This window comes from Vidua macroura, chromosome 3 (assembly GCF_024509145.1).
Source record: "Vidua macroura isolate BioBank_ID:100142 chromosome 3, ASM2450914v1, whole genome shotgun sequence".
Classification (NCBI taxonomy): domain Eukaryota; kingdom Metazoa; phylum Chordata; class Aves; order Passeriformes; family Viduidae; genus Vidua; species Vidua macroura.
Window position 1 is genome coordinate 38,387,463 of NC_071573.1, and position 19,579 is coordinate 38,407,041.

General features: G+C 40.7%; 1 protein-coding gene and 1 long non-coding RNA gene across 12 annotated transcripts in view; one reads left to right on the top strand and one right to left on the bottom strand.

Moving 5' to 3' along the window:
• Positions 1-278: 278 nt before the first annotated feature.
• On the bottom strand, positions 279-2,738 carry LOC128805288 (uncharacterized). Its single transcript, XR_008436365.1, has 3 exons — positions 2,639-2,738; positions 1,116-1,212; positions 279-483 (listed from the first exon to the last, which is right to left on the bottom strand). It is a non-coding gene; the product is annotated as an uncharacterized LOC128805288 (long non-coding RNA).
• Positions 2,739-4,815: 2,077 nt separating this feature from the next.
• The window catches only part of CCDC88A (coiled-coil domain containing 88A), a 66,445-nt gene continuing 51,681 nt past the window's right edge, over positions 4,816-19,579 (top strand). For all 11 annotated transcript variants that reach the window (XM_053972835.1, XM_053972834.1, XM_053972836.1 and 8 more), the window contains exons 1-2: positions 4,816-5,137; positions 5,259-5,359. In XM_053972835.1, the coding sequence (XP_053828810.1) occupies positions 5,075-5,137; positions 5,259-5,359 (164 nt within the window). In that variant the 5' untranslated portion in view covers positions 4,816-5,074. The remainder of the gene's footprint in view (positions 5,138-5,258; positions 5,360-19,579) is intronic.

Below are 19,579 nucleotides of genomic sequence, written 5' to 3' on the forward strand. Positions count from 1 at the left end.
ACCCAGCATTGCTGACTGGGAGGCAGAGCCAGCAGCGAGAGCAGTGTCACCTCTTTCCTTCGCTCTCATGTGTGAGAGGAAGAGAAAACCACTGCGTCTTGCATCAGCTAAAAAGGGAAGGTTGGTTGTCATCTACTCCCCAAACTGTCCCCTCCCTTGGCTCACTGCAGGCAGGGCTGACCAGAAATGTTTTGACAAACCCTGACAAGGTAAGTGGGACTGTACATGGTTACACTTTCCTGCTGTCTACAGATTCAAGGCACCGGGTTTTTTCTGGATATTATTTTTCAATTTTTATTTTGCAATAGCAGGTACAGGAAATGATGCCACAAGCAAAAAAAAAAGTTCACAGAGAAGATGAAGTAACTCTGTAATTTGCAGATCTGGGATCTAAGCACAGATCATTTATAATTTCCATGTCTTCTGTGTAGAGTCTTTGTGGTACATGGAAGATGCAAAAGAAAGGAGATGGGGGTGCTTTACCTGTACAAGAACAAACATGGCTCTTCAAACAACAAGGTAATCTCTAAATCTGTTTGTTCAGAAGCAGTAGGTCACACTCTGTATTAAATACTGACAGTGCTGTTCCAGAAAATGAGATATGAAAGAACAAGATTGTCCTCTATGCATTTTTTCAAATCATAAAAAGGATAATTTTTTTAGTCCCAAAATATTCTTGAATGTACATTCTTAGAATAGTTAGAACTATTAAAACATCAGTTTTATAATAATGTTTCTTCTCTGTTTCTGGGTCAGCTAACTTCAGTTGTCAACTTCTTAAGCATTTGGGATTGACCACTGTAAGTGCAGTCATCAAAATTTCTTTTAGGAGCCTTCCTAGGTAAAAAGTGCTAAAACAATGCAGCCAAATATATCACAAGCTACAGGTTACAGTAATGTAGTCCTGTAGAGCTGTGACTTCTAAGTATTTCCTAGAACAATACTCCTGGGACTCCTGACAGCTACACTGAAAATGAAAGCCCTCTGTATTCAGCTCGGGATCAGAGAAATAACTTGAAAGACAAACAGCTTAATATATTTTAAGGGTTGTCTGTCAAACAAGAGCTGAGCAATCAAAGGCTGACAGCTTCCTGTCCTAGGGTGAGTTGTCTCACCTCACTGAGGTGGCTGCAGTCCAGGTTCTTCTGGCTCTGACTCCAATGCAAACATCTGCCTTGGCAGCAGTCCATCCTGGTTGGTGTCTGTGTGTACCTGAAAAGGAGGTAAATGTTCTCACACTTGGTGGGACAAAGTGGGAGCTACTTAGAAGAAACTTTAGTATCTTCACAGGTTTTCAGGGCTCTTAGTCTTGGGGAAAAAAAAAAGAAAACAAAACCCAACCAAAACCGAAAACAAAACACCTCTGACTGCGCCTGGATACCTTCTCTGAAATTTTATCTTGTACTAATCTCCAGTTCAAATAAGGAACCGTAAATCATTCAAGGTAAAACAGCTGACAATACATTTCATATCTAAAATGTAGCCCTCTTTCTGCAGGAATGGTGATCAACAGTAATGCTGAGCACACAGGCCAACTGCATGATGTGGATGGAAGCAAAAACATTTAAAACCATTTAATTCAATTTTTAATGCTAGGGAATCTCAGTATAAAATGGTTTCTGTGAGCCAGCTGCTGTTACAACTACATGGGCTATCAACTTCTACTGGCTGGGCTCTAATTCCTAGAAATTGCTTTATGCCAAAGTAATTACTGCCTAATTAGAGAGCACAAGAAACAAGGGGATGAGCCAGGGAAGTTCCATGGCATTGTGGGCACAATCGCATGTTTACAGACTGCTGCCAGACACAGGGAGCGGAGCACTTGGTTCGTCAGGCTTGTACAAAAATGCTTTTGTGGCTGCCTTTAAGGGCTGGGAATTTATTGGCAGTTATTTCACCCATGGATCACCAGGTTCTTATTCAAAACCAAGACTGCAGAGTTTTCCTTTGCCCTTCCTTATTTCTTTTGTTTCACAGTAGGGCTGAGTTCACTCTAGAGATCTGGTTTGGGAGGGAAAGACCTGATTTTTGCTGAAAAAAAAACCTGTGAGAATCAAAGTCCTTTAACTATGCAACATTGTCTAAATTAAAAAAAAAAATCCTTAGCATGCAAAAGACAGACTAATATTACAAGGTCCATAATTTATTTTTCTGATCTGTTACTTAGGCATTCTGGACAACAAGTCATGATTGGAATTGGATTTTTTCCCAATCTTGGACATTAGGAAAAATGTATATCTGGTATTTGGGTTAAGAAAAACCTTATCTGTTTAGCTGTTACTTGATTTTTTTCAAAAACACTTAATTTCAGTCACTTCTATTGCAAAGTTTTGTGCGATTTGGTTTTTTTTTTTAATTAGGTGTGCAAAACTAAAGGTATTTGAAAAAATGCTGCTGCAATTTAATTTATACCACACAGAAGAGAAGCTGGATTTAGTTTGAGATTTTGTAAAATGCTTTGCCAACGAACCACATAATGTATTAAGCAGATATATCCATGCATATGGATATATGCAGGATTGAATACTGAAAGCACAAGAAGCAGGAGAAGGCTCAGGGAAGGGACAATGATCAGGCCAGCACACTGCTTGTCATCCTCTGATTCCCCACAAAATCTTTACAGAAAGTTGGATTTTACCTTAACATGGGTGTGTCTGGATTCCATTTTCTGAGGAGAAAACCCGTCCTGCTTCTGGATTCCACTTTCTGAGGAGAAATCTGCCCTGCTTCTGGATTCCACTTCCACTTTTCTCCTCACAGACACCTTTATTCGCAAAAAGGAAAATGGAAGAACATCTCAGTCCTGCACTGAGTTTTTCCCTCATGGGCACCTTTTTTCCCTAAAGGAGAATGAAAGAGTGTATTTTCCTCCTGCACTTTTCCTCTCATGGAAAAAGGAAAACGGGCCTAAATGGGCAATTCTCTGTCCCACACCGAGCTTTTCCCTCACAGCTAGCTTTATTCCCTGAGAGAGGAATGGAACAGCATCTCCTTCCCACCCTTCTCCCCTCAAGGACATCTTTATTCCACATAAGGGGAATGCAAGAGGATCTTCCTCCCTCCCGTGCTGAGTTTTCCCCTTACAGGCACCTTTATTCCTCCAAAGGGGAATCGAAGAGCCTCTCCCTTCCTCCCTCTGTCTCTCCCGTGCTTTTTTCCTCACAGGCACCATCTCCTAAAGGAAATGGAGAATATCCCTCCGGTGCCAAGATTTTTTTCCCCCATCGGCACCTTTATTCCCCAAAGGGGAAAGGAAGAGCATCTCCTTCCCGCCCTTCTCCCCGCATGGGCACCTTCATTCCCCAAGAGATTCGAAGAGCCTCTCCTTCCCGTGCTTTTTCCTTCCCTCACGGGCATTATTGCCCTAAAGTGTAATGAGAGAGCACCTCCCTCTCTCCCACCTTCACGTGCTTTTCCCTTTACGGCCATTCTCGTAAGGGAAGCGGAGAATATCCCTTCTGCGCCGAGTCTTCCCCTCACGGGCACTTTTATTTCCTAGGGGAGGAATGGAAGAGCATCTGCCTCCCTCACACGCTTTTCCCCTCACGGGTACCTTCCCCAAAGGGGAAAGGAAGAGCATCTCATTCCCGCCCTTTTCCCCTCACGGGCACCTTCTATGCACAAGAGGTGATTGGAAGAGCCTCTCCCTCTCTCCCGTGCTTTTCCCCTTACCAGCACATTTATTCTTCTGGGCTGAGTTTTCCCCTCACGGGCACCCTTATTCCGCAAAGGAGAATGAAAGACCATCTTTCCCTCCTACACTTTTTACCTCACGGGCACCTTTATTCTCCTAAGGGAAACGAAGAATATCCCTCCCGCGCTGAGTTGTCCCCACACGGGCACCTCTGTTCCCCCAAAAGGGAGATTGGAAGAGCATTATCATCCCTCAGGGACACCTTTATTCCCAGACCAGGGAAACGAAGAAGCGCTCTGCCCCCTCACACCGAAGACTGAGCGGTTCCCGCAGCCGCATCGCGCGCGCGCGCCAGGCGCGAGTCCTGCAGCGGTTTCGCCGCGGCCCCGCCTCTTTCTAATCGTGCCGCCATCCCCGAGCGGCGGCGGAAGGATTCCGGGCGGAGGGATCCGCACGTTGGAGCCGCAGAGCGGGACTGGGCAGGGAGGGCGGGTGGGAGGCAGGCAGGGAGGGAAGGAAGGAAGGAACGAACGAACGAACGAACGAACTAACGAGGACAGCAATGCGGCGCGGCCCCGCTGGCTGAGGCGAGGTGGCCCCGCAGTTCGGGAGGACGGGGGTAGGGAGCGGAGCTGGTGCCGCGGAAGCGGTGGCGGAGCGGCAGGAGAACAGCTGGGGAGGGGTCGGGGGGCGCTCCGGGAGCGGCGAGGGGAGAGCGGAGCCTGAGGGGAGCGGCCAGCGCGGGGGAAGGGCGAGGCTGCGGGGCCGGGCGGCGTGTGCCGGTCCTGCCGCTCTCTGGCGTCGTAGTTTAGTGGAAAAGGGAAGGGATAGAAAAGGGAACTGATTTAAAATAGCCCCCGATCCCTCCGGGGGCCGGTTCCCTGTCGGTGCCATTGCGGGGGGGCAGCGGGCTCTGGTGCAGCCGCAGCCCGGGGTGCTTGGCTGCGAGAGGGACGGGGGTCGCTACCCTCGCTGCTCCCCTCGCCCGGGCTTGGGGCTTTTTTTGTGGGGAAGGGGCAGGATGAGCTTGCGGAGTTTCGCTGGAATTTCTCCTTCCTTTCTGAGGCGCTGCCGCTGCTGAAGCAGATTTTTCCTTCCTCTTTTTTTTTTTTTTTTTTTTTTTTTTTTTTTTGTCTGATGCGGAATCCCAGTAGCTAGGCAGCCTCCCTCTTTTCTTTCCTTCCTTCCTTCCATCTCTTCGCTATGTAAGAAGGGAGAGGCATCAATGGAAAGGCTGAAATAGGCGTAGATGGACTTTTGAATGCATTCTTTCTTGAAAGAGGAAGATAAATCCCGCTTGCCAGTGCACTGACTTTTGTTGGTATTGCATCGCTTGGTAAAAATGGGGTTCACTCACTCCAGCTGAATCCTTGGAGCATTCCAGAGAGTTGCTGCATTTTTTGCATATTTTGCATCAGAGTTACTGCATTTTCTTGTAAAATGGAGAACGAGATCTTCACACCCCTTCTGGAGCAGTTCATGTCGAGCCCTCTTGTCACCTGGGTAAGCGTTCATTTTCCCCTCACACGTTCCTGGTTTTATTTGCTCATTGTTTGAGAAGAGCCTTGCGGCAGGGGAGCGAGGTGGACTTGGTGTCACGGTGCTGCTGCTTGTTCTGTTCCAGGTGAAGACCTTCGGACCGCTGGCTGGAGGAAATGGGACCAACCTGGAGGAATACGTGGCGCTGGTGGATGGAGTGTATCTGAACGAAGTCATGCTGCAAATGTGAGTGTACTGCAAATGTGAGCGCTGCCTTGGGGTAATTTTTTGCTGGTTTGTTTTTTTTGTATTTTTTGCTGCCTTATGAAAAATGCTTTTCCCCTTCTCCCCTTATTGACCTTGGTAAATTACTTTCATTTGTGCGTGACACGGTCATGTGGTGAGTTAAGAGGAGACTTGGGATTATAGCAGATCCCAACTTTGCAAAGCTGAATGTCCGAGCAATGTATTTGCAGGATGTATAGCATGATACAGGCTGAATCATCATTGTAGAACTTACTGGAAAATGGGATGACTGTAAATAGTTTCCCAGATTTCCACTGAGAGAAATAAAAACGTTCATCCTGCTGTAAGTCATGCTTATAAAGAAAATTTTGAATAAATTTGCTTCGCTAATAAGGGTCTAATCCATATCTTGGTGCATGTGACATGCAACTTAAGATGGCATGTAACTCACACAGGGTTGTTCACTGAGCAAAAGGACTGCCCTTAAACACCTTCCTCTTCGTTTTCCACACTTCCTAATTAGAGTTGATAGCACTTGAGCAGTAAAGCTGATGCTTTAATTGTGAGTGTAGAAAGTTTTCTGGCTATACCCAGCAGAAGAAACGTTTTTACATGGGGTTATAAACTGTTCATTGAAAACTCTGGTTGTCAGAAAAAATCCTTTACAGTGGCTCTCTGTCAATCATAATTTTGACTGGAATGTTGCCCACTACTGTCATGCTAGAGAGTAACACTTGTCAGGTGTCTAGTGATATAATCATAAAAGTGTTACTAGTGCAAAAAATTCTGCATACCTTTTTTTTTTTTTTTGATATTTTGAGTCTCTGCAGATAAATACATCTATTTTCTGTATAGGTATGAAAAGCTGTGGGCTTATGGCCGGCTGGGTACATCCATCAGTGTGTGAGCAGCTTGTGTCGGCAGCTGTTCCTCAGGAACACTGCTCAAGGATGGGCATCCTCTTGTTCTGTTTATAGCTTTTATTCATATTTAGTGCTTTAAAAGTTATTACCCTTGGTGTTCAGCTTGTGTAACTAATCTGTGTCAAAAGAGCAACACTTTATTACATTTAAGTGTGAATTCACAGCCTTTTGAAACCAGTATTTTCTTTGTCACCTACTTCTGTACAACTAAGACTCCCAAGTATTCACTTCTAGTATTCACTCCAATGTTGAAAAACATGGAAAACTTGGTGGAATGCAATTTTTTGAAAAAAAAAAAAAAAAAATTCTGAGTGGATTCTGGCACACTTTAATAAGAATTTTAAGTGATGCATTTCACTGAAGAATAGTATTTTTATTTTATGACTCCTTTCTTTTTTTCTTGGATTACATAAAGTAAGTAGATTGTCAGCTGTGGCCATGCATTTGATATGTAGAGCTTCTATGGGATAAAAAAGTTTGACAGCTGGAAGGAAAATTTAGCACTGGAACAAGGTGATTTTGAAGAATATAGTCCTAAACTTTTTTTCAGTCAGTTTTTTAATACTCAGTATAAATTGATGCATGTATGTAAAATGGAAAGCTGTGGAGAAGGAACATTCCCGTGCCTAAGGCACTGTGTGTTGAATTTGGCTGTGACTTCGTGCATCCTTGACCCCATGCCATGATTACTGTACTTAGGAAGCATTGGGTGTGTATGTGTAAAAAATTGGAAATGTCAATTAAAAAAAAGATTAGTTTGGCATTCAGAACAGTGAAAACTACCTCAAACTGGAGGTGTGTGGAAAAGCATTGGTGTACAAATAAAATTAATTTTAGAAATATGTCGCTATGCTGGAAGGTCTTTTGGGAGCTGAGATGTATCGTGGCTGGTTACTGCTTAGAACTACCTCTTAGAACTCTGTTCATATTTTGGGAAAGTTCAGTTTGTTTCGGGTTTTGTTCCAGGATTGAAATAGGGGAAAAATTGTTTCATGTTTTGCAGTGTGGTCTGGTCCTGTCGGTGGTGAAGTCGCTGTGGAAACCTGTGTTAACTTTTAGTCCTGTTCATTTTGAATATCCACCTATTAAGCAAGTGTCTTCATTTACAAAAACACTTCCAAGATGCAGCTCTAACTAATCATCAATACAGATTATTAACGGTGTTTTCCATTTTTATTTCTCTTTTATTTTCCTTTCATTCTTTACTACCATATATTGAGGAAATGTGGCAGAAAAATTTGTATCATGTGACTTCAAAAGAAGGGTGTTTTTCTTCAGAATGTTGGGCTTGGGGAAGTTTTTTTAGTTGTTTGGTTTGGGTTTTTTTTAAAGCTCAGTAACTTCACTTGAGAACTAGAGGTCTGTGGTTAGGAGCTATGGCAGTGGGGGCTGTTAGAGGTGCTGTGTTCCTGCTGCACATGTGCTTTAATACTTACTTTTTTTCTTGCCAAATGTTGAAAAAACAAATTCTGTGACCATAAAAGTGAGTGTTAATATTGGATTAGGCATGGTTTGTAAACAGTTACACAGTCAAAAAAAAAAAAAAAAAAAAAAAGTGGCTTTGTTAGTTAGAGAAGGTTTTTTGTTCAGTTAGAAAAGAGTTAATCCTGCTCTCCATCATCTGCAAGTGAGAGTCCAGCATTTGTTTCTCCTTGTGCTTGTCTGGATCAACTTTATTTTCAACAATTGTAATGATTCAGACAGGGAAGAGAGGTGTCAGCATTGGAATAGTTGCAGGATGCTGATGGTGCTGAGATTTATCAGCACCAAGTTTATTAGTACCTCATCCATGAGAGAATTCATGACATTCCTTGTATGCTTTTTACCTTTGGATGTTTTGCGACATGTGAAAAATTGCCCAGATTCTATTCAGTGATTAGTTACATCTGAAGGGCTCTTCCTTGCTGGAGATGCTACAGGCCAATTGATATTGGTTTTTTAATTTTATTTTTAATTAAGGAGAGTCCCAGTGTTTATAATATTAGCTCCTAACTTGAGAGAATGTCTCTAATTTCCTGTTTAAATTTAGGTCCCATTCTTCAGAAGTATCTGGTTACTTACCTTCTGCTGGGATCAGTCAGTATCTGATACTTGTGGATAGAAACCCATCTGTCTTTCTAAATCTGAGCCTTTATATTTGTGCTCTTTTATACAAAAAAGGGGTCATGCTTCTTGGAAATGAACCAGAGCACAAGAGATCACTGCACTGGTGTTCTGCCATGGCAGGGAGGTGGAGAAGCATGCCAGGAATGCTTCATACCTTCACTGCACCTCTGTATCATAGTGCTTATAACATTATATTTATAAAGTGCTCATAGGCTTGAGCAGAATCTGTTGTGTGTAGTACTGAAATCAGTGAACTAGTATCATTCAATGGATTAGTCACCTGTTGCACACCCAATTACAATTGCAGTAAAATAATACTCAGTTGTCCTGGAGATATTTTTCCAGAACCTGATTAACATCACCTCAGGTTTTTTTAATAGTCTTAGCACTGTACCATTTATAAACTCCTCTGATCCAAAGAAAACTGCAGTATTTTTACAGAAACACTCATTCTCTGTGTGGTATTTATTTCCATTTTTGATAGGCCTTGTTCTCTGATACTTGTTAACTGAATTCCAATAGGATTGGGTAAGAAACAATGAAAGTCTTTTAGTATGAGCTGTGGTTCCCAAAATGACAAGAGTCTTGCTGGTTCCTTTGAATAAAAAGAGACAGCTGCAAGTAGTTAAAAGATTGGGGCTTTCATTACATTTACCACCACCATTAATATTTGGTCAAGCAACAAAGAGTTGAAACAGTATTTTAGCTTTAATTGTTTTATTTTACTGTGCTTTGTATTTGTGGTAATAAATCTGGTTTAAAGGAAATATTGGACCCAGACTGTATGCAGAGTTGGTAATGTACAGAACCAAACTCTGGAACTGAGTTAACTTAATCCACTGTCTGGAAAACCTGGCTGCTTTCATCCCAGTGTGCTTTTTATAACTTTGGTCTTAATTACATAAATTAAGTGATACTTTCCATATCAGTCTTTGCATCCAGACATGCTGAAAACTATTTCAAGGATGAAGTCTTTTATTCTTCCCCTTTTACCATTCTCCCACTGTTTTTCACTGACTGAATCCACTTGCAGGCCTTTCACACCATCAGATTTTCCAGGTGGACTGGCTGCCTGTTTCCTCCCACCACACTGGTGGTGTGTGCCTAGAATGTGGACAGCTTCATTGGCTCCTGTTCTGAGCTCTCAGCCTTCAGTTGTGTGCTTTTTTCCGAGCAATTCAGCTTGCCAGCCCATACTTCTGGCTTGCCTATATCTTCCCCTGAAAACTGGACTCGGTCTCCAGTGCTGGAGCCAGCTGCCGGGCTCTGTGAAAGAGTGCAGCAACAGCCACTCAATCCAATTAACTCCTTCTTGGGAAGGCCAAGGAGGGAGAGGCAACTTCAGCCAGGCCCTGGCTGGGTGGGGAAATGGAAAAGAGTTTTGAGGAAAAGAAAATCGACGACTTTGGCAGCAGAAGTAGGAACGTGTGTTTTAGAAAAAGGTCAGATATTATTAAGTCCACACCTTTATCACTTCATGGTGTAGATTCACATTTCCCAGATGTTCTCTGTCAGGTTTTCCATAGGTGCAAGGTGTCACTTGGACTTTGTGAGAGTTGTTGCTCCCAAGAGTAGTTCTGCAGCAGCAGGGCTGAGATTTTTCTTCAGGAAAGCTGAAATTGTAACAGTCACTTTTTTTTGTAAAGAAGCAAATTCTTTAATAAGTGGTCCAGCACACTGTTGAAAACAAACCCGTTTGATTAGAGAAGAGGAAAATGTAGTTCTTAGTGTAATGATGAGTAATTTTAGATGGGACCATCAGCCTGCAGTGAGCTCTGAATTAGACAGGTGAGGTGGACACAGGCTGATACTGCACTTGTGAGGTGCTTGGGGTTTTGATAGATAGAGGGGAAAAATGCATGGGTTGAACATGGAATGCTTGAAGTGCTTGATCTTGGCTTGTCTCTGTGTTACTGGTTTTTGTTATACTTTTGTACTCTTTTCCACAGCTGATGTCCACTTTCCTTCATCCTGACTACCCTGATTTATTTCTGAGCAGGAAGCTACTCTCTAGTTCGCTCTTGTTCTGTGCAAAATTTTGAAGATCAGGAATTAAATAATCTAACTTTACTTTACACATACTCATCCACTTCTTTCCTCTCTCCTTCATGTGCCATCTTGGTTATCTTTCTTTGTCTCCTTATTTCTTTTGGTAGCTTGCTACTGATCCCATCCTTACTATAGGCTAGTACCTTGGGCCAGGGAATAAAAACTGAATTAAAAACTATTTTTTAATACATCCAGAGAATTCTGTTAAGCCTGTCAACCTGTTACATAAATAGCCATCTTAGATGTAATATGAAAATAACTTGTCTCAGCATTGAAAGCATTCTGGCAAGTAAAGAACATGCATTCACTATGGCTTTGCAGTTTCTTTTTCAGAGAATTTTGCATTTCACATTGTACATGTGGTTTCAAAGCACTCCATGAGAATAACAGCAGCAGTAAAATCCAGAGTTTTAAGTTAGCTACAGACACCTGGCTGATCAGCTTGTACCCTTCAGTGGCAAGGCTGTGCTGCTTCAGGTTTCATGGCTGCTCTGGGGATCTCTCTACCACAAACCTTTTCAAAGTGCTCCGATTTTTCTTTTGAAAATTAACCTTGTTAACTGAATTCAGGTGCTAAATCAAGCTCATCTTATCTTACGTCAAATTTGAGATTTAATTCTAGATTCTCCTCATTTGTTTCTTCTGTTAAGAAGGGACTTTTGAGTTTTGTGTTTGTTCATATGTTCTTCTTATTTTTGTGTCCTCCTCTTTTTTCTCTAAGCTAAATAGCAATTTGTTGCCTTCCTTGTCTTTCATAATGCACCACTTTTCCCTACGTAGTAATTATTTAGGGATCAAGACTTTTTTTTCCAAAATGCTGCTTTGTTAGAGCATGTGACTTCAGTGGTCAAAGATTATTCGGGAGTAACTGTGTGAGAGTGTCTGTGTCTGTGTGCTTTGTTTTAGAGTCCGGTCTTTATCCTGAAGATGCTCCAGAGGCTGTTGTTGTTGAGCACCGTTTGCAAAATGCCTCCCTTTTGTTTAATGGGATTAACTGATGCCAGGGCTTTGAATTGAAGTGAGGCTACTGCTTGACCCAAGCAAAAATTGTCTGATACTGTATTTTGGGATGGGAAATTGCAAGGGATGAACTCATAAATGGTGTCTGTCATAATCCTGGCCATTGATTGAATCTTTGTGTTGCGCATTTAGAGACACTCCAATACTTGCTTTCCTGTAGTGACAGAAGACAGTCCACTTAGGTTTACTACAGAATTTTATCTTGGTTTAAGCTTCAGGGAAATATTTCCTCTACTTTTCGTCTGTGTGGTATCTTTGTTTTTCTTAAATAAGCCCCTGAGCAAAAAGTGTCTGCTGGAATTTCCTGGTAGCTTGGGAATACACTTGCTGTATATTCGGGGTATTGTGTGTGCTAGGCAAAACCAGAATACACATACTGGGAGATGTATGAGAGAATGCAGGCAAATGTCACATTGTCACTAGTCTAACAATGGGTGCAAAGAACAATGAAAATATGTATTTTATTATTAATAATTTACTTATAGAGAGGGTTTATTTCCCTTCATTAGAAAGGAAATTATCTACAGTCATGGTGTTCCAACCAAAAGTATTTTGGAAATCTATGTGGTACTATTTTTACAACTGAAGACCTTTCCAGTCACTAAAACTGCAATATTTGTGTAGCTTTGGTGCCATCACACATCATTATTTCCTGTAGTTGTTAATGCTGAGTACAGAGGTGTTTACCTGTGGTAGACTATTTGTGACTCTGAAGTGAGAAATAATTTTTTTATAATTTGTAGCTTCAGCCAAGTTTAAAGTCAAGAGTAAAATGAGTGAACGTTTTTCCAAGTCTTTCAAAGGAGAAATAATTTTTGGTAGTGCTGTGATTATGAAATAAAGCAAAGTACGTACCACTGTGGTGCTGTTAGTTAGGATAGAAGAAAAAAACTTGTCCTTACAAACTCTTCTTAAAAGTTTTTTTTTTTTTTCAGCTAGACTGCATAAATGTGTGTTGCTTTTAAATCCTACATAGTCATTTTTCCTCGTATTAATATTTTAAATGTCTTAGAAATCATGTTAGCTCCACAAATGTAATTTGCTCAGGGCAATAAGTGTTCATTGTCTTCTGTTCTGTACTGCTTGCTGCTTCCTGGCAGCAATGACAACTTTCTGGCCCTATTCTGCTTCTTTTACAACTTGATGTTTCTTCCAAACTAATACCTTCACGTTTGCAGAATGATCCTTCCAAGGTGTGCTGTGAAAACATTTCATGACTGCAGTGCCCTGGGATGTTTGGTGCTGAGTCAGGCTGCATCTTGTGGTGCAGATCTGGCAGTGCTTGTGTGCGAAGCTGAGGTTACCCTTGTCACAAGATTACAATCTTTGCAGCGTTCCTGTGGTCACTTGCTTTGAGGTATTAATCACAAAGTCAGGTAGTTCTCAACTGCTCTGTTAATTGGTACTGAACTGAACAGGTCTTGAAAATTTGGACTCATTTCATTTTGGAAAATTTGGCTCTGAGAGGGAAAATAACATGGAGTGCTTGAAGTAGAAGTCAAAACTTCAGACTTCATGATTCTCAGTATTTTGCTTCTGTGGCATGTCCATGTTGTTGCTTTCCTGACCTTTGGCCTGTACACTCTTGAATCCTTGGGCACCTTTTGGGTTTAGTTTAATTTGGAAAAATGTGTGGTGCAAATGTTTTGGGTTTAGTTTAATTTGGAAAACTGTGTGGTGCAAGTACTACAGCAGTTTAATTCTCCCTTTTCAAATGATATTTCCTGCTAAACCTTCTGTAGTTAAAAAACCCCTTCAAAACCAACCAAGCAAACCAACAAGATGTTCCTTGAAAGATATTTAGATTTGTGGGGTAGAGTGTGTTTGTCAGACTTTCTGGTTCTCTTATGTTTTTCCTCAATAACAAAATTTTGTTTGTTGATGTTTCTTCTGAGAATTCTCAAATTTTTAATACCTAGGTGTGTTTATTTTGTGTGTTAAGTGTTGTGTACTGCTCTGAATCCTGTAGATTTTCCTTGACACTAGTTAATTTGGTGGCAGCCAGACTACCTTTTGCGAGCTGTGAAGCAGAGGCTGCTCCACATTCATGGATTTGTTGTGGAGAGCTCACCCAGGTTACTTGGTTCAGTCAGCAGTGACTCACTAGGTTCAGTTTTTGGCAGAAAGCTTTATTTGTTTTACATACTACCTTTTAGTGTGATAGGAAAAGAATAGTCAAGGTCAAGGCAAAACAATAGTAATAAAGTTATTTCATACTATTTGATGATAAAGACAGTGGTTGCTCTATAAACTTGGAACTTAGGGTCCAAGGTTTTGGTCATTTCCACAAGAGTTTGCTTAGTCACAGATGTGTTTAGTCAAACAGGTGAACTGTTTTACCTCCTTTCTTGTTTTCTCACACATTTTACTCACCTGCACACATCTTCTTTACTGCAGTTGGGGAAATGAGAACAAAAATAAATCTGGGCTGTTCTGCATGCGGGAGGAAAAAATTAAAGCTCAGTCAGCAGACCTGTTGGATGTACTGTGGTTTAGCCTGGCTGTTGGCACATTCCCATGTAAACCTGGGAGTGTGGGATGTGAGGAGATATCTCTCCACACTGATGCTGCCACTGCAGGGGGACCATGCAGGGGGTTGTGATGTGCAGCAGGTCCCCATCCCTGGAGCAGGGAGACACAGGGTTACTGGGCAGGACACAGCTGCAGCTCTTCCAGCACCCTGCAGCCATGAGGAACTGAGCAGCTCCTTTGCTGGGAGTGCCAGCCAGGCTGCTGAGGCACTGGGCAGCTGCCCTGGAAGCAGTTGAGCTGCTCAGATGCTGAGCTGAGGCTGACAGAGGGAAGCTGTCTGCATATGCTCAGTATGCACAGATATGTTCTTGGCAGTGCTCCCTGTGATCCCACCAGCCACTCTGTTTGGGATAGGCCAGTTGGTCGTGATTTGGTTGTTTTTTATTTTTAAGTAGGCATAGGGCTTCAGCCTCCTAACAGTTTATGATGTTGGACATAATCCTAGGAAGTGGGGTTTTGTGCAAGGGCCAAAAGACTTTTGATGTTAGGCCTGTTTCCTAAAGCTTGCTTGATCACGAGGCAGAAAATGTTGGATACAGCTGCTGAACTTCTGGCACGCACAGTCAGTCCTTGCTAAGTGCAGAGTTAATGGAGTGTCCTTAAATTGAGGTAGTAATACTGATTTTGTGGCAAAGTGTATTTCAGTGTTTGGGGTATCTTCAGATGTTTGGGCAGATGACCATTTCAACACTGAACTGGTTGCTGCTCAAGCAGTATTGTCTCAAGGATAGAAATAGTGTTTTACAACTAAAAGGTAGATTGTAAAATGTTAAGCAATTTGAAGATAATCAATTATTCTCCAGTGAAAGCCCCAGGGTTTTTTTTTTTTTACTTTTCTATTGTTTTGTCAGTAAAAGGACACTGCTGTATTAAGTCTCTTTGTAAAACACGTTTTGAACACGCTTATTATTTTTTGTGCCAGTGGAAAATAATGAAGATGCTGCTTTATTAGCTGAAGTCTATAAATTCTGTTATCAGTAATTACTGAAATATTTGACAGATACCAAGAGTGAACCCCAGCATTCCGGTTAAAAGGACTTTGCAGAAAATAAACTTTATTAGGCATGCAGCATTTATTTGTACAAGTGAATGCTGTGCTGCTGGAAGCTAAACCACAGGGTAGCATATCACTGAACTCACCAAATACATTCAAACAATGGTATATTTCATATTAGGGTGCGTTATGATACCAGACTTAATCATTAAGTACCATCAAGGAACAGATGGCAAGGGAGGACACAACTGGTTTGCAGTCTGTATAGATTTAAGCATGAGGCCATTAAGCTATCACATTCCCATTTCTGATAGATTTTGGTCAATGAAAAATTAAAGACACATAATCCCTGATTATATGAAGTCTCAATCTGTGATTCATGACACTGGTAGTATTTCAAAATCACTGAAGTTCCCTCTGTAATCGGGAGTTTTAAACTAATGCACTATTGGGATAGATGCTCCTGTCTAGTTTTATTGCTATTGAAATTAATGTATCTTGTCATAAGTAGGTTGCTCTTAAATGTAAAATTGCTTAAGGGTATCTTTTACCGCTCTGCTTCCTATTGACTTCTAGACAGATTTGCCCTATTTTGCTGGGCTGTTTGCTACTGAAGCAGCTCAGTATCCCCACCTCACAAAAGGAGCAGTTCAGAACATGGATGGCCTTAAAAATGTTTATAGTAGCCACTAGAATCTGATGGTTTTAAAAAGCTGCTTTTTAAAGCTGTGTCTTAAACTGGCAAAGTAGATCTTTTTATCTTCAAAATTATTTAATTTCCATCCTGTATTTCCGGGATCATGCAGTTTATTTCACTGTCATTGGACCCAATGTGTTCTAATAAACGGAATTGCTTTGCATTAATAAAAATATAATCATTATAAACATTATATTGGTCATAGAAATTCAACAGTTCAACTTCTGGGTACAAGTACTTCATTAAAATCTTTAATAAATTAGTTTTCAAGAACTGTAAATGAGTTTAAAGATAATCTTATGAGGTTCTGGCAATTCATGTTTAGAATTTTATCTTTCTATATGAAAAATAGTTGCACATCAGACTTCGTGCTTAGTAAAAAATGCCATTAGTATGCTATGACTTGGACCAGCCTGAAAAAAATATAGTTCTACAAACAACATAAAATGGAAATGTGCTGCCAGCATCCTGCTATATTATTTACTCTTTGAGAGGGACAAATTAAGATGTCAATACTTAAGATGATAAACAATATCGACTAAATAAATAATACTTAAAATGCTGTTTAGTGGATTAAGGAGACAGCTGAGCGTTCAGGTTGGAGTCTTTGAGAAACTGAGACCTGGTTATCAGTATTGGAAGTGAAGGTGGGTTTAGTTGTTTTTTTTTAAATAAGGAATCTCCTGTTCAAGGACCTAATCTTGGTCCTTTCATAACACTGGTGTGAGGAGGGATCTGTCAGGTCTGTGCTTGGCTGTTCCATACACAAACCTGACAGTTCTAACACAATCTGACAGGTAGAAATAAATCAGTAACTGAAGGTTAGGGAGCTGTGCTAAACACCAGCACAGAGGCTGCTTGGTGGAAGAAACCCTCAGTTTTCAACATTTACACTTCAGCATGGGGGTCATTTTAGTAGGTAGCCTATAAACAGTCTGTCTTTATAATAATTTAGTGACATCATGTGGTTAGAAAGATCTCAATTACTGTAGCACAGAGGTGAAGTCCTGTTTGCACTGGAAGGTGTTAAGAGCAGGATTGCACTCTGGGAAGCATGGGAAACAATTTTTTGTCCAAGTCACTCATCCTAGTCATGGCTAACATGTACTAACTGAGAATGTCAAAGACAACTGACCTCCCATGGTTGAAGAATAATGTGTCAAGAGGACATTCATTACCAAAAAAAACAGAAAAAGGAATCTACTACCAATAGTGAGTTATTGAGAGTACGTGTTTAATTAAATTAAAAATGATTGGTAGAGAGTAGTACTGATATGTCACTACCTTGCTTTTATTGAACCTTAAAAACAGTGGGTTAAACTTCTTGTTACCACTACCTACTTTTAAGTTCTACTGAAAAATGTTAAGGGAACTTGGAGTTTGGGATTTCTGTTGGACCCTTTGCCATAATCTTTTGGAAAAGTTTAAAATTACTAAAATAATTTTTTTCTGTGCACCAGGTTGTCCCTAGGCTGACACTCTGATTTGAACTGCTGGTCATTTGCACTAGCAGAGCATCTTGAAACTGGACAGTGGAGGTTTTTCCAAGTGGTAAAAATACAGCTCCAGAGCATGTCTGTGGCCCAAGTTTTCCCAGCAAAAATTCACAATCTCAGTAAACTGCTTCCTGCAATTTAAGCCAACAACAAAAAGCCAAACCAAAACAAAAAAACTCCCCAACTGTCTGTTTTAAGTTACAGGAGTTAATCATTTTGGCACAAAGCAAGTCACTAAGCTTGTCATAGAGGGAGGTGAAGTTGTTACAGCAGCTCTTCACTGCTGGCTGGGCTGATCCCCTGGTGTCATGAAGATCCAGTGCTATGCAAATGTTCAAATTTTTGTTCATCCAGGATCAATCTCAATATCCTAATAGAGCTTTGGAAATGAAAAAATGGAAAGCCTGAGCTTTTATGACGTTTGTGTTTTGAGTTCTTGTGGTTGCACGCTAATTTTGGTGTTGATGCTAAAATAAGAGCTGGCACAATATCCAGGAAACCCCTGTGCCCTGTTTTGAGTGCTCTAAAGGGAGAGGCATCTGAAATCTGTGGCTGTAGAAATGCTGCTGAAGATGATGAAAAAGCCCAGAGATAATCCCATGGTCATTAAGATTAAAGATGATGATTAAGGGCCCAAATCGGCCTTTTGGAGATATGCATGTAGAAATAGGAGACTTCAGCTGATCTCTGTAGGTCAGCAGGATTTATTGTGGATTTTCTCTTCTGATTTTAACAAATTTGAATGAATTCAGTGTGGAAAGGAATCCAGTTCTGTGCATCTGCAAAGCATATTTATTTTTAGCCCATTTAGTTGCTTTTACAGCTACAGGTTGACTGAACCAATAAACCCAAGGTCACATCTTAGTCACATGGTTTGGCTAATATGTCCTACGATGTATTTTAATTGTTTATAATATTTTTAGGAACATGGTGATGACCATTTAGGAATGAGGCAATTACCTATGTCCTAATTTTCCTAGATTTATAATAATAAATACAGAAAAAAAGATACTGTGCCTACCGCTTTTCTTTTAAAATGTCTGTCTGTTGGAGGTGCATTTTTTATATGACCTGACTTCCTTTCGCAGCAGTGATTTTACTATTATTTCTATTTGTACTTATAAGCCAGGAAATGCTGATAGCAATAAGCTGAAGAAAAGACATAAATATATCTTCTTAAAAAATCTAATATGCTAAAAGTTAAGCAAGCTGTAAAAGGCAAATAAAGTTTGTGTAGGTAACTTACATGTAAATGAAAAATATGTAAGTTTTGTACAGGGAGTATGTGAAACTACCAATTAAAGGGATAGATTATATCACAGTAAGTCACGATACCACAATATTCAGGTCATTTTTGTTTTATAGCAAATAACTCCTCTTTCTGCATTTGATTCTGACTCTAATCCTTTGCCTGGGAGTGAGTTATTGAATTCCATTACTTTTGCACATTACCAGGATCATTCTCCATTGCCATAGTATTTTTTGAAGGTTGTTCTTTGTTTTTTTTTTTTCTCCTAAAGTTTGCCAGTGGCTGTTCTGGAAAGTGTATTCTGTATTCCATTGTTGAAATCATTAATGACAACGTTGAATAAAACCAGAGCCAGCAGACACATATCACTGCTGGGAGCCCTGGTTAGACAGGGAAAAATTGGTAGTTTGTTTTTGAGTGCAGCAACCCAGCCAGCTCTCATTTATCTGATAATAATATCATTAAACAGTACAATAATAACATTAAATATCAAAAGTTGCATTGTGCAACTGTATCAAGAATCTGTAAAAGTGAGAAACTTCACATTGGCCATCCCTTAGGAATTCTTTAAACATTTCAGAGAGTTTTATGGGGGTGTGCTTTGATTCTGCATCGTTTTCCATGAGAAATCCCAGTGAATGGTTGTTGTGCTGTCCTCTCTGTGTTACAAGGTATTGAAAAAGGGTGACTCATCTGCCTTTCCTCAGATCCTTTCTGCTTTGTGAAAGAAAAAGTGATTGATTTCCTCCCTGAAGCCAAGACAAACCAGAGAAAAATCTGGTAGTATATGATAGTACATGACAAAAACTCCAATTATTAATCCCTTTGTTGTCACATTCCAACAATCTGTAAATACATTTAAAACAGTTGAGTGTGTGTTAACGTGATGTGTTTCATATTCATCATTGTTCTAAAAGTTAAAAATTAGTAAGCTAGTAAAATACCATCATACACTCACAAAAACTTTCCTGTCAGACCCATTCCCTGGGAATTGTGTTGAGTGCTCCCAGTTTCAGGCTGCATTGACAGCAAACGAGAATGTGAGGCTGGCTGGCTGTGTCAGAGACATATTTCAAGCTCTTTCCATCTTCCACAACTCCTTATTGATTTGTGGAGGGAAAAACAAGGCATGGTTATCAAGACAAGGAATGGCT